This window comes from Phoxinus phoxinus (assembly GCF_949152265.1).
Source record: "Phoxinus phoxinus genome assembly, chromosome: 4".
In the NCBI taxonomy this organism is placed as follows: Eukaryota; Metazoa; Chordata; class Actinopteri; order Cypriniformes; family Leuciscidae; genus Phoxinus; species Phoxinus phoxinus.
This window is the reverse complement of record NC_136879.1, coordinates 23,811,098-23,826,022: the sequence shown is the minus strand read 5'-3', so window position 1 is coordinate 23,826,022 and position 14,925 is coordinate 23,811,098. Positions and strand designations below refer to the sequence as shown.

Below are 14,925 nucleotides of genomic sequence, written 5' to 3'. Positions count from 1 at the left end.
ATGATTTAAAGACATACACTTCATGTTTATTTTCGAGTTAAAAATGTTTCTAACCATTTTGAAAGCCTTAAAGGGATAGTCCTCCTAACCTAAATAATACCGTTCCAATTCTGAAGAAACTCTTTTTGTCCATACAATGGATGTCAATGGGGTCCAAAACATTTTACATCAAATATTTTGTTCCAAAGAGAAAATTCATTAAGGTTTGTAAATTACCGAATTAAAAAACATTTGGGTATACCTATATTTGCAGAAAAACATGGATTAGGAATTTTTAGAAGTGTTTATTTTATTGTGATTTCTGCTAAAGTTTCAGGTACAACACAAAGGAACAAACAACAATTCACAGTATCATCAAATTTCACAAGGACAGCTGGTGCATTTCCACCTGCACAGATTGTCAGTATGCGCTATAAATAAATTGCGCATTTAACATGACATATCCGATTGACTGCACAGCGAAAATAAAGCGAAACACTCAAGCGTATAGCAGCAGCTCTTGTACATCAATTCCTGAAATTGCAAGCTTTCACTTTAGTGCCATAGTTTCAGCATGAGCTTTCTTTTAGTCACTGCTAGGCAATGGCAGTTTCAGTTCTTTTTGCTGTTCTCTTAATATTGTTGATAACTGCTATTACATCTACATCTATTCATTTCTTAATCCAAAACAGCAATATCATATTATTTTTTTCATTTTAAGATTTCAAACTAGAAATGCTACATGAAGATGAACTAAAAGTTATAATATGACTATCATATCAAAATAAGAAACAAGGTTCAAATGTGCCTCTAAACATCAAACATAAGAAACAAAAAAGCTTCGTTTACCACTGTTTGCATGACTGAATGACCAGCAACCATTATATTACATGCAATCCAGCTATATTGAATGTCCAATATCAGAAGCTGCTAAATATTGACATGGTTGTTTTTTGCTTCATTTTGAACAAAATCAGTGTATTGCATCGTCACATCTTCTGGACTTTTCTTGTTGTGTGGCCGCTCTGGTTGAATGTTGTCATCCATAAGAGAGTCAACCCAGGGCTTGGGTTTGTTGTTGAGTAACTGGAAAATTATAAAAAAAGAAATGTTAAACACTATCCCAAACAAATGCAAATATAATTTCATTAATTATAAATTAGGTTTAATAACATGCTCACTAATTTAATAACATGCTTGCTCACTATGACTTTGAAGTCCTGTTTTCTGATAACTTCTATATTAAAATAGTGAGAATAAAACTAAAGTGAGAAATTCCTGATGAAACGCTTCAGTAAAAGACTATTTAAAAAAAACAACTTTTGAATGTTGAAGGATGACAGAAAAGACAGCTAACACCACCCCTGTGTAGGTGTTCGGACATAGTAATCAACACTTGTTACATATAAGGTTATTATTAGATCTGTCTCCCCCAATTAAATGCTTTCATGATGCTTTTAGTCTTTCCTCACCTGTAATTTTGCCTGGATCTGAGTGCTGTGTATGGCAGGATCATGATCAGGTGTGCGTTTATCCTGAGAATCCTGTATGTTTGTCATCCACAGTTGAGTATCTTCAACACACACCTGACCATGTCCATGTCTATGGCGTCAATATGGCAGTATCTGTCACTCTGGGTGAAAAAAAGTTTGTAATATATAATAAATGCACAGGGTTTCTGCACATTTTTTAAAGTCAAATGCAAGGCTTTTTAATACCGTTTTAAGACCTGAAGAAATAAAAATGAATACTGTACATTAAACATTTATCTCGACATTTTCAAAGATTTTATTGATAACAATAATTAAATTATATTTAGTTTACAGCAGTGACATAAATTAACTTTTTTTTATTAAGGGTAATATTTTCCACCTTAAATAGATTTTCCGGGGGCATTTTTACCTATATAAGGACATCTAAACTTATTAGATGTATGCATCACCTTTTATGTAAAATTATAATATTCAAATTCAATTACAATTACAATAATAACACAGTATAGGGCTGTTACCAATCAAATTAAATCATTATCAACAAAATCCATCTTTGCAGTGCAGAGGTGACACAGAAGCGGCATCAGAAGTGGCATACATATATTTACAATGCATTTTCAATTACATAAATAATATGAGATTTTTTTTTAAGTTTAAGTTTGATTGAGTTGATAAACTGGTTTTAAAATTACCTTAGATTTTAAGGTGGGTTAAAGGTGCAGTAAGCGATTTCTGAGAAGCACTGTTGATATTTGAAATCAATCCAAACAGACACGCTCCTCCCTTCATTGCTCCGCCCCCAAATGGACAGACACACAATGCAAGAGTGCATGTCCCTTTATCATTGATAAAGGAAGCTAAGTAATGCTTCATGAAAGATAAAGACAAAAAATGACACTCAAAACTGTTTTTACTATGGCTAACATTACAACAACAGCATATCTTGGTTATGTGAAACATAACAAAACCAATGTTACTCACGGATGGAGCAGAAAGAACGCAGCCTCAGTGTCCGTTTTCAGGCTTTCCCATTTAGGTCTCTCCAGCACTGGAAAGCTTTTCTAATATCAACACGGCCTTGTGTGATCATAACCCCCCTTTTTCCATAGATATTCCTTTGACATTATAGTAATGCCTCTCAGCCATCTCTCTTTATACATTCTTTCTTCAAATCTCCCTCTTGCTCACTCTCTCTCCTCCCCCATCATGAGTGTATACGCCCCCTACTGCTGATTGGCTACAAGTTAGTTGTGGCGGTCGGTCCACTTTCAACAGCGTTTCCCAGAAATCGCTTACTGCGCCTTTAAAACAGTGCGGTTATTGATAGGGATGTAATGATTTTAAAATTAAATGCTACAAGTAAATTTAGGCATCACATCATAATATACAGTAAGAAAAATGGATATACATTTTGAGATTTTCTAAATATTACATTTAACCGTGTTTCTAAATATCTCTTTAAATATTTACGGTGAGCATTAGATGATGGCAAAAATAGAGGAAATAAGTATATAGCCTACTGTAAAATATGGTTTAAAACCCCTCTAAAATTAGCCGATAACCGATATGGCAACAATATATTGTGTATATACATTAATTAATATACATTAAAAGGTTTCTCTGGGAAAATATTATCATTTTTTATTGAATATCAAATTGAAATTTTTCATATACCTGTTGTTATCATTATCAGTATCAGTATTATTTATTTTTTGTATTATAATATTGTGTTAACTATAAGACGACCATTGATGCCTAGCTATACTTACACACTCTAGTGTTTCACTAGCTCGTAATTTTCTAGTCAGTTTAGAAACTTAAAGGTATTGCAGCATTTTTGATATTACTGTCTCCTTAGGATGAATTGCGGTGTTGTTGCATCCCTCATTTGTAAGGTGCTTTGGATAACAGCATCTGCTAAATGAATAAATGTAGAAGCAGACTATTTATAGTAAGTGATGTATCTGATGACTGAAATTGACTGCATAACTGCATGGGATCCATTCTAATGTAAAAAAAAAAAAAAAAAATAGCATAATGCCTCCCGATGCTATAATGTTCCTTGCAGAGCATGATTGTTTTAAATAAGATGTAAAATATGACAAAGTAAATGAGAGCAAAATCTTACTCCATTCTTGTACTCCTCCACAAAAGTCATATAACTCTGTATTTTGCCTGACAGCTCCTCAAACATTTTGGGTCTCCTTATGGACTCCTGGTATCTGTTTTGCACAGGCAAACCCAGATTCTTTTGAATAAAAAACAAAAGGCTTTAATACATCACTGTTTGCAAGCATGAATGCTTTCGTTTGGTTTGCAGTACACAGCATCCAATTAGTGCTCTTCCTAAAGTGCATCAGAGGGGTTTTGAAAGCTACACAAATGACTCGCCCAGCCTTTAAGCGAAGCACATGCCATCGCAAACGCTGCGAGCTGTCAAGACAGCGCAAGTCAATTAAACCACAAAACTTTGGTCGCATATCAAGCAGAGTGTAATGTTAAACCCATTGCAGTGTACAAGTCCGGCTATCTCTGAGAGAACACAAAATCAGTTTGTCACGGCACACAAAGGCTAACCTATGATCAAATGTGTTTGTTCATCAAAAAGGACAGACGACTCACATGTATTTCTGCCAGCTTGTTAATGTACGTCTGCTTATCTCGGTCTGCTCCCTCATACAGCCAGTTCTCTGTGCCATTCAAAAGCTCACAGAATGTCTGACGGTCCTAGAGAAAAGCAAAAACAAGCGCTTGTTTAGCAGTATTTTATGCCGCATTTACATTTATGGTCCATTCAACTGCATTTCACCAAAGAGCTCATATGAACTACAAACTAATTTGAATGAGAGTTTGTTTAATTTATGCATGAGCTGAAAATGGCCTTTAGAGATTTAGCAATCAGGAACAGGCTTCTGAAACATGAAAACATTAAACAGGCGCTATGAATAAATCACAATCTGTTGATAACAGTTCCTGTGAGCTAAATAGATTACATGTCACTCTACAGGTAATGGCGTGCTATCTGGGAAAAGCAGCACGGAAGATACATTACCTGAGCATTCAGAAACGTCTGAAAGGGGCCCTCCAGGTTGTGTCTGTAGTAATAGACATTCTCCTCGACTGCGTTTTTAGCATTGTTACGCTCTTTCTCCTGGCAGTCTTGCTGTATCATTTTGCTCTGTCAGAAAAAAGAATAGGAATTTAAGAGAACGCCAGATGGTGAGAATGACTGATGGATTTTTGAATAGCTTTGATACTCAAAAATCTACCAGAATGTCTTTATTTATGTTTATGGATTCATACATTGTCAAGATACCAAAATTACACTTCTTAGGCTAACAAAATATCTATCACAGCTTTTGAATCATCTTTTGTGCTTTACTGAAACAATCTCATACAAAAAAATAACTATATTTGTTTTGCTTTATTGGACTGAATTTTTTTTATTAAAATTAATTTCAGGATGGCTTAGTGTGATCCTCTTTTCAAATATCACATGACCTATATACTAACTTTCAAAAATTTCAGGTCCGTAAGATTATACATTTTTAAAAATATAAATAAATGAACACTTATAACATTAATTAAAAGTTACAGTAAATACATTTATAATGTTACAAAATATTTAGTTTTCTAATAAACTCTTTTTCAAACTTTGTTCAAAGAATCCTGAAAAAAAGTATCAGTTTCTACAAAAATATTAAGCAGGACAGCTGTTTTCAACATCGATTATATTTGATCAAATAAATGCAGCCTTGGTGAGAAATAAGAGATTTTTTATTTATTTTTACTAACCCCAAAATTGTCAATTTTTTAAAATCCATTTGCGACCTAGGAATAGCGCTGAATTTTTCTTACAATTTTTTTTTTCGTAAAATGACTTGTTTTAAACGTTTCAACATCCTAAAACCTAAAACAACAATGGACGAGAAGAAAAGGCCAGGGCTGGGACTTTGCGTTGATGTTTTATAATGTTTATATGCGACAGTCGTCCATGAGGGGGTATTGCTTACTTTCGTTTGGTTGTTTATTTTGTTATTAAAGTTACGCTTACTGGTTCCCGCCTCCTTCCCTTATCAACAACCTTTGTTACTTTTAGACACTGATGTATACATGTGACGTTAAACAAACATTTAGTCAACAGTACCTCCTGCTCTATGTAAGTTCTGAGGCGATCCTTTGGCAACAGTTGGGTAAATGTCTCCTCAATAGGCAGAACAACATGCTTGACCTTCATCTTGGCTTTTTTAGCATCAGGGGGGTGATTGTTTACTTCTCCATTCAACTGTAAATAACAGACAAAGTCTATTTGCATAATGGTATGGCAGTCAGTCAAACTGACAGAAAATGTCCATATTAAGATATTTCACAAGACATGCTGTGAAGACCGATGTTTTATATAAACTAGATGCACATCAACATGTCCATTTGATATGCACATACAGTCTAAAGCTAAATGTACTGGCCATCTCAATGTGCATCTCTTTGATTCTGCTTTTCCATGGGGAAAACTGTGCTATTGGCATATTTGGCTCCAGTATCTTGTCCTAGAAATCACAGTACCAGGGTTACATTACATAGTTACATTTCTACACAACAAGGAGCCTATCTCTCACTGTCACCCTCATAGAAACCCAATCAGTCAATGTTATTGATCATATAAAACATAACTATGAGAACCACACGTTAGCTAAGCTACTGTAAACACACACACACACAAAATATTCTCACCACTGTGTGCTTGAGCTGTTTAGTCATGATGTCAATTTGTAGACCATCCTGGAAGGCACATTTATGGGTTCCCTCTGGAATTTCTAATGGGATTTTAGAATGGTGTTTTTTTATATATATTTTTAAGAAAATTAAAGTATGTGGTTACATTCCTTGAAGAGACTTTCCTGGTTTGCTAGTATTGCTACATACAGGTGAAACTCGAAAAATTAGAATATCGTGCAAAAGTTCATTCATTTCAGTAATTCAACTGATAAGGTGAAACTAATATATATATACTCATCAACCTATTACATGCAAAGTGAGATATTTTAAGCCTTTGTTTTAATTTTGATGATTATGGCTTACAGCTTATGAAAACCCCAAATTCAAAATTAGAATATTGTGAAAAGGTTTTCATAGTATACATTCATATTTATTGAGAATAAGAGACATAAAAAAAAAAAATCGTACTGACACCAACATTATAAATGTTAATGTACAACACTCTTGCTGTTTTTCTAAATCGATTCAATTTTAGGATTCCTATTCATCTACTTTTTAAGAATTTCTGGTTCTTAAAGCTGAAGTGTGTAATCTCTGTGCTACTAGCATCAAATTATAAACTTGTAGTTGTCTCTGCATATTCAACTAGGCAAGGAGATATCATTTTAACATAATATTATGTGCTTCAGCTTTAGATAAACCACATTATGCTATATGTTACATATTATAAAACCCACTTACGTGTAATGCACTGCTTCATCTGCATTTAATGTAGTGCTCACATCCCTCTTGAAGAACTTACTGATCTGGGCCTTTACAGCAGGGATCCGTGTGGCTCCTCCCAATCTCCACAGAACTGGTGTCCTGAAGCCACACTTGAGCCTGATCTAGAGCCGCCATCAAAGGAACCACCATTCTCTCCATCAAGTCAGCACACAACTCCTCAAATTTGGCCCTGTGTGGAAGAGGAAGGCATTTACTTCTCTTGGCTTCTCCATCGAATCCCAATTGCAGTTCTGCAATAACATTGGTGCTTTGTATACATGCGAATAAGGACAATTAAATATGTAAACAGACACCCGATTAAGATGTGAATTTAAGCATGTTACAAAACACAAGTGGGGGACTCTTAAATGACAGAATAAGGGGGTTGGGGAAACCATACAGTCACGTGAAACTTGCATCAAATTGCCATTTCACTATTAGAATACAAGCCTGTGTTGATGTGCATCATCACTTAAGCAGATAAGACTGCTCCCAATATAACATGAATCTTAATTATTTATTAAATAATAGAATCGTTATGTACTTTCAAAGTAAAGGTACCAATATGCAGATAAATATTTTATGCTTTAACCTATATATTATGCATGATAACTGATGAACAGCCGATATTAAGATTATATACTATTTTGTTTAAATAAGTACAAAATAAAATGCATCACAACATCATAATGTAGCCTACAGTACAAATAATGGATATGCCCATTTATTTTGAAATCTGATAAAGATTACATTTAAAATTTCAAGCTGATAAATATGTCTATGTTATCCCTGCTAATCAATAAATAGCTGATATTAAAATTCTACACTATTTTGTTTAAATAAATTACAAATAAAACGCTAAAAACTCAACAACAAAATCAATATGCTACAAGTGAATTTAAGCATCACAACATTATAATGTACAGTATGAAAAAAAGAATGTTCATTTTGAACTTTGATAAAGGCATAATAGTTCTGAGCTCTAAGTGATACTAAACAGTCACCCTACCTGTTCATTTTCCCACATACGTCTTTATCATCCATAACGCACTCGATGTTGAGGGAAATGTCCGTAGAGTTGCTGCTCATCAGTTTCTTGAGTTTCTGGCACTCTTGTGTCAGTCGCAACAAAGCTCGAGCCTTGGACTTTACATCCATCTTGTACCTGGACTTAAATTCAGCGCAGAAATATTCCACCAGCCTCTGATCAAAGTCTTTCCCTCCCAAATAAGGATCAAAGGCGGTAGACAGCACCTGCAAAGTACAGAGCATACACTGATGTGCGTGAAAATGCAAAGTTGGGAATCTACACAAGCGTCTTACTTTGACTGAGACTCACCTTAAGTTTGCCTTTGTTGAATGCACAAACAGAGACCTGGAGGGCTGGGCTGAGTGGTCCATGTCCACAAACGCCACAATCTTTGGATTCTCATCACAGCCTGGAAGATCTTCCTTATGCCGTAGTTTAAAGCCACTGGAATGATAATGATACTGTGGACATTGCTTTAGGCGAGGCAAAGGCAGTTGTAGGGAGTTTCATTAATCCAAAAAAGGATACCTGCAGTGTTGTCATTCATTAGCTTTAGGCGGTTCAATCTTGGCAGCATCCAGAACAGACCTCCTTTCTGAATCAGTGAAGAATGAGGGGATATATGCGTGCAAAATCATTTGTATGGCCAAAGAAATAACACAAACAAACCATCGGATTAGTGGCTTACACATTAAAAAAGGCCTGGTTAAAATCTCCTGCTGTATGAAAGCAAAGCAAGGCCTTTTCTTTAATATATCATGATGACAAGCCTAAAAAATACTGTAATATATTATCATGTGGGAGAATTTCTAATGAACTAAAACTTCTATTTCTGGTACATGCCTCTGGTATCTATTAAATATCAAAAAAAACTCATTATTTCTTGCACTATTCAAGGCTCCAGTGCAAAAACATATAGAGATGACACACGCCACGACCACTTTCTTCTGCAGATTTGCCTCTGCGATGTCTTTCATTTTACTCAGCAGCATAGATCTGCTCGATGCTGAAATGGTGCTTCTGGTCGAGGTACATTACCTTATCAAGACATTAAAAGTCAATATTGTACTCTTTCCTCCAATGACAACCTGTCTTCACAACTTACAGGGCTAATAAACAAACACAGTGTTTACCTTGACTCCAACTTTCCCATCATTTAGTGCTACCAGTTCATTCTCTGATTGCACAAAATAATCTTGAAACAATCTGCCATGAGGTCTCTTAAAATGAGAGACAGGCAGTGCTTTCAGGATTGGTTATTATAGAACAAGTGAAAAAAAAACTAAAGACTAATGGTGTTACATCACGGTAGATCCTTTTCAATTCATAATCATCAGATGAGAACAGGGATGCCAACCTGGTTTCTTGCAGCATTACCAATGGTCCTGTTCTTTTAACTAAATGATATAACAGCTCTAAAAGAAAAACGTTAAGGCATATTCATATTCTGAGGCGCCTAAATTGACAGATAATATCTTATATGTACAGGTTTTAGATGTTTGACATTGACAGGTTTATGATATGACATGACGAACCATGAGTTCTGATATTGTGTTATTTATTTTTAAGACAACAATAACAGCTTATCAATTAAACTTTAGATCCTAAAGTGTGATTTATGCTTGACTAGCCTTTCAGCCTGGGTGGATATCAAATGTTTAATGTAGAGTATAGGCCTAAGTTAGTCAACATTCAACTGATACACTGACGATTCATGCAACGCAAGCTCTGTGTATTTTAATGCATCCAGCAAGCACAGAATCAGCATCCACTTACAAGGCGTGCATCTGTCTGACTCTGAAAATTCATTGGATTCGGTCTCGATGGCCCCGCTTTGACCACAGATATACGTCAGTTTTGAAATCCCACACCAAAGCCCACGACATCCCGGACCCTCCTCGCTGCGCGAGCGGTGTGTTAAGATCAGATAAACAAACGAACAAACCCGCCTGTGCTTGTCGATGTTGATAATCCAAAACGCGCGCGCACTATTTTAGCACGCGCGACCCGTATCTCTTTTCGGCGAACTTTCCAGAGAAACTTCCAAACACAGCAGCAGGAGCAGTCCGCGGCCCCGCGCAGTGTGATTGCGTTGACATTTCCAGAGCTTTCGGCGCAGAACTCAACGTGGAGCGTCCGAAGGGTTGCTGTGGTAACCGTGCGAGAGTATTCTGCGCTACAGCTAAATATAGCACACACATCTATTGATTTATTGTCGTTATTTTAATCTTACAGAGCGGTTGGATTTAAAAAAAAATCTAACGTTACATAACACTTGTTCAATCGGTCAGTGCGCACATTAAGCGTGAAAAAGACTGCATGAATGTTAGTGGGGTGATATTCATCATGACTATTAAATGCGTTTTAAATATATAACGTTATCCAGATTAGATCAGATCGGTGTGTTCTTATTCATGTAATTTATTGGGTTTGTAATCAAAATATGCAGGTTAACATTTTAGGTGATTTTATAACGGAAGCCAAATTATGACGTGATTGTTCACATGTGTTCTGTCATTTGCCATCTTTCAATGATCGGAACTGTCGTTCTGCCGTTCTGACTTTCACGGAAGAAATTAAGTCAGGTTTTGATTAACGTAGATTATGGCTGTTTCATTTGTTGTCAGTTTCATCTGGCAATTCTGTCCAACTACCCCTTTAATAAACATTTGAATCGCACTTGTTATGGTAGTGACAAGCACTGCCCCTTTTGTTGTAGTTAGCGATGTGGCCACTAGAGGCCGCAGCCGAGGCGCGCGTTCAACAGGAAATGTCTTCGCAAAACAAAGCTGTGTAATGTTCGGCGCGCACTGTAGTGAGTGTTGGATAGAAGATCAGTGCAAACATTCTGCTACAGCGAGCTGGCTGCCTGCGCTATCAGCGCTTCGTATTACTATGCTTCCCATAAACTCTCAATACGGATACAGTGTTGCCCACTATTTCTTGCTTTTGGCGCTTGGTAAGTATTTCTCTACTCATATAGCCTACCAAAATGAAGTTTTTCAGCTCGAGAATCTTACATTTATTTATTTTACTGTTTGTTTGAGAAAGGCAGCAGTCTAAAATTATGTTTACTTCTTGTACTTATGGGAAAGCAATATGCTGAGTATAACCGTTATTTGTAACAAGGGTATAGCTATTTTAAATAAGCTGCCACAAATGACACTTCCTTCTTTTTTTGTAACAGCTTTGCTGCTCTCTGTCAAGTTGATGAATGCTTGAGACTGATCTTTGCAACTCCATTTGACAGTTGAATGAATTAAACTCCCAAATATTTGAAGGATACGTGCCTTTTCAAACTTATGTGTCTAATAGATTGAATGAATGGCTGAGCTGCCTACCTAGCAACATTTTGGGCATCATACATGTGATTGGCCGTTTCAAAACCTAGTGAGCTGCGTGTATACAGCATATGTGTGCATTGTAGGTATCATTGATTGTCTCTCGAAAACCTATTGAGCTGCCAATCTTGACAATATTTTTTTGAGCATCATAGGTGAGATAATCTGTCTCAAAACCTAGTGTGCTGCTTGTCTTGACATAATTTTTGGCCAACATGAGTGTAATTTACTGTGAGTAAGCTGCCTTAACCAGAGTATCTGGTTGTCGTTGTTAAAAATGAATTGAACAGACTGACAACAGTTTGGAGTAGATGCGTAAATGTGAAGTATTGTTTGTTAACTGAAACCTTTTTCTTCTCCCCCTGAGGTCTATGTGCCAGGCAACTGAGTAATGTTACATGTTTCATACAGAGCACCAATGCAGATAGAGACATTTTAATGTATTGATCAATGCCTACAAAGACAGTTTAATATGGACATTCGTGGATATTAGGGTCAAGCCTACAACCACCCGATTGCATGAATTGTGTGTTTCCGATGCAGTTCATGTAAGATTGTGTATGCCCTACATGCCAGTCACGTAAATGCAATTGAGGTTGTTGGACTGAGCGTGCCATCCATTTGTATTGTGTATATATAGAGCATGTGGGTCCTAATGGGTCTGAACACCTGAACCTCTGGCAAATGTGTGCTGTCTGATAAGAAGTATTGTCATTGCCCCTTATTTTGTCAGTTTCGCCACTGAGGCATAATTTGCTACTTCTCAAAGTGCCTCAATTTGTTTTGGCAATTTGTTGAGATATGTAGAGAAAATAAACTTCTGTTGAGGGCTTCTTTTAAATTCAAGAAGTAGGCTATACTGAAAGATCTCACATGTTCATTGAATTATTGATGTGCATTGTACACGTAAGATATATGTCGTTGTTCAAGAATGAGACTTGTGGTTGCTAATATCTTGAGGAACTGACCTAGTTTTAGTAGTGCTCGCACCTGCAGTTTTCAGCAGTTAGGACGACCCCGCTGGTCTGGGGCACATGTGAGAGAGTTTCAGGTCAGTTGATAGAACCGTCACCTGCTATTTTGGACTAGTGGTACATTATCACTGCATCTTATATATTCTGATCTTGCAAATATGATTTTAGATCTAGCTGAGTGACATGCGGTTTTGTCAAAATTGTAAGAATTATTATGATAGTCTTGAAAGCATCATTTAGAATGTTAATTTTAAGGAAAATTACAAACTTTGTAAAAAATTACAAAGAACATTTTTATTTTTTGCTTTTGCCATTGTTTATCAATCTAGCCATCATGGAGTTACATTATAGCTCTATTATTTCTGTTAGAAAAACAAAATAATAAATTTAATATTGGACATTTTGTGACAAAATAAACTAATGGAAGACTCACAGTAAGATTTTTATGGAAAAATTAGAAAAATATTTTTTTTATAAATATAGAATGCAAATAAAATAATTACAAAATAAATGTCATTATTGCAAATCAAAACCTAATTTTGTGTGACGAAAATGTAAAATTTAAAAGAAACAAAAATACTATCTCTGTAATATTCTTATGTTTATTTTTTAAAGTAAAAAAAAAGAATATTGTTGTTTTTTCAGCCAGATGAAAACATGGCAAGTGCAGATCTGAACTACTGTCACAACCAGGCCCAACTGGGACTATGGGGAAAAAATACTGTTGATCTTAAAATATGTTGTATTTTTCCCTGTAAAGAACTTTGTGTAAGGGTTGTCTATGTATGTCAAGATATCGGCACTGTATTATTTATAATGTACAGAATAAAACTTTAAGAGAAAACATACATTTTATGTGTACCTGCAGGCAGAATGATCAGTCAAAGGCCACTGCGGTTTTGCTGTCAGTCACAGATAAAAACAAAGTCATTTAAAATGCGCATCAAAGATGTTTTGCTAGTTGACGAGGTATACTGCAAGATTTAGAATAATTGCAGGCATTTTAAGTCTTTCCCACAGATGTTATTCTGTTCCCATAGAAGTTATTCCATTGCTTGAGTCAGGAGGCAGTTTAAGCTAGCAGTTTTGAAAGATAAAAGTGCTGTTTACACCTGACAGTTAAAAAGATAAACATACTCTGACTGTCTGGAAAAGTGACTGTCAAATACAAATCTTAAGGTATGCAGGGAGCGCAGGAATCCACGGATGGCATGAAATCACCTTGGCGGTGTGAATACTTGCGCTCTGTTCTGCTTATCAGTGAGAGGCAGTCTTAGGATTTGGCTTGGGATTGAAAGCCATGGGAGATGGAGACAAACTAGGCATTTATGATGAGCAAAGAAATGCCAATGCATGCTCGTTTTCTTTTCTCCCAACTTTCTAACGTGCGCTAAAAGGACATCTCTTCTCTTCTCTGATGACGTGTTTACTGGCGTGAGGGCGAGGCAACCGGTCACTCACATGAGGTCATAGACAAATCAAGTCCTGCCCTACATTTTTTTCTCGTTGTTCGAGAAGCCCTTTCATTCACATGAAAGTCACAACAGAGAAGAAAAGACTATCGCAACTCGCGTTTCATGTCGACTTTAATACTTAAGGAGCGAGTATACTTCGGCCGTCCGCATGACGCACGGTTGTGCGTGAGACACATCCGGATGTGGAAATTGAACCTAAGAAGTATTAAAGTCCCCCTGTGGTAGAGAGAAGTCTGTCATTTCACCAGAAGGTTGAGTTACTGTATGATGTTTTAATTGAAAATTACTATGTGTTGCAAAAAAGTAATAAAAAATGAAACATGCATAGATGAATCGATCACAATAAGATAGAAAATCAATTAATTTGTATTTCATGCCCACTTTAAAAGCCATTCTCTGTTCAGTTTTGAAGAGTGCACAGCCAGAGGCATTGTCACACAGTGGGACATCCTTTTAATAATGTTGTAGTCTGCTCACAACTTGTTGTCATCTAACTGCACTTTCATCATGTTTCGATCTTTTGAGTGATCAATATTTGTCTGTTTAGAGAACTGAAGACGCGTCATATACATTTACCAACAAACCCTTGATGTGATTATCAGGCCTGCCGATCTCAGCGTAGTCTTTTTTGACAGCTTCTTCTCTAAAGTTTTCCTTTTTTCCTTAGACTGACAGGTCATCAGAAAATCCTTTTCGCTTCCAAAGTGAGATCGTGAAGTGATGTGAAAGATGAAGGGAGGTACTTTTTATTCAAGAGATAAGTCATGCTCCTTTCAGGTCATATTAGTTTCATAGTGCCATGAAATTTTGTGTTTTAAAAGCATTCACTCATCCACTTTGAATGAAATGTCAAGAGAGAGTAGTTCAGGTTTAATACAACTTACAAGCAATAAGTTAAAAGGGATCTCTGATTGACTCGTGTTTTAGATTGGATTTGTATTTTGTGTAGTGCTCCTGTTTGTGGTACTAATCATCATCACAGCAGGGTCTAGTACTCGGCAAGAGAATTAATACACACCAACAGAATACAGAAGCAGAGAACAGTCTATAGCATTCAATGTTATCATTTAATGGCAGTAACACCATTCAAGTCTCTAATAACTAATGCATGACATTAATATAATTCTTTCAGAACAGCGTTGAGGTCTCCTC

The 14,925-nt window shown here is 36.2% G+C and overlaps 2 protein-coding genes across 2 annotated transcripts in view; one reads left to right on the top strand and one right to left on the bottom strand.

Moving 5' to 3' along the window:
- Nucleotides 1-243: 243 nt before the first annotated feature.
- On the bottom strand, nt 244-9,236 carry hsph1 (heat shock 105/110 protein 1). The gene is given in 18 exon segments (XM_079610799.1): nt 244-1,065; nt 1,452-1,564; nt 1,567-1,612; nt 3,601-3,720; nt 4,095-4,199; nt 4,525-4,650; nt 5,620-5,757; nt 6,204-6,286; nt 6,991-7,031; nt 7,033-7,143; nt 7,963-8,207; nt 8,293-8,343; nt 8,346-8,410; nt 8,413-8,427; nt 8,512-8,549; nt 8,551-8,753; nt 8,808-8,976; nt 8,978-9,236. Coding segments are annotated over 18 exon segments (1,866 nt in total). The 5' UTR covers nt 9,019-9,236; the 3' UTR covers nt 244-909.
- Nucleotides 9,237-9,785: 549 nt separating this feature from the next.
- b3glcta (beta 3-glucosyltransferase a) overlaps nt 9,786-14,925 on the top strand; it is a 68,637-nt gene continuing 63,497 nt past the window's right edge. Inside the window, exon 1 of the mRNA XM_079610852.1 lies at nt 9,786-10,942. Within this exon, the coding sequence (XP_079466978.1) occupies nt 10,669-10,942 (274 nt within the window). The 5' untranslated portion in view covers nt 9,786-10,668. The remainder of the gene's footprint in view (nt 10,943-14,925) is intronic.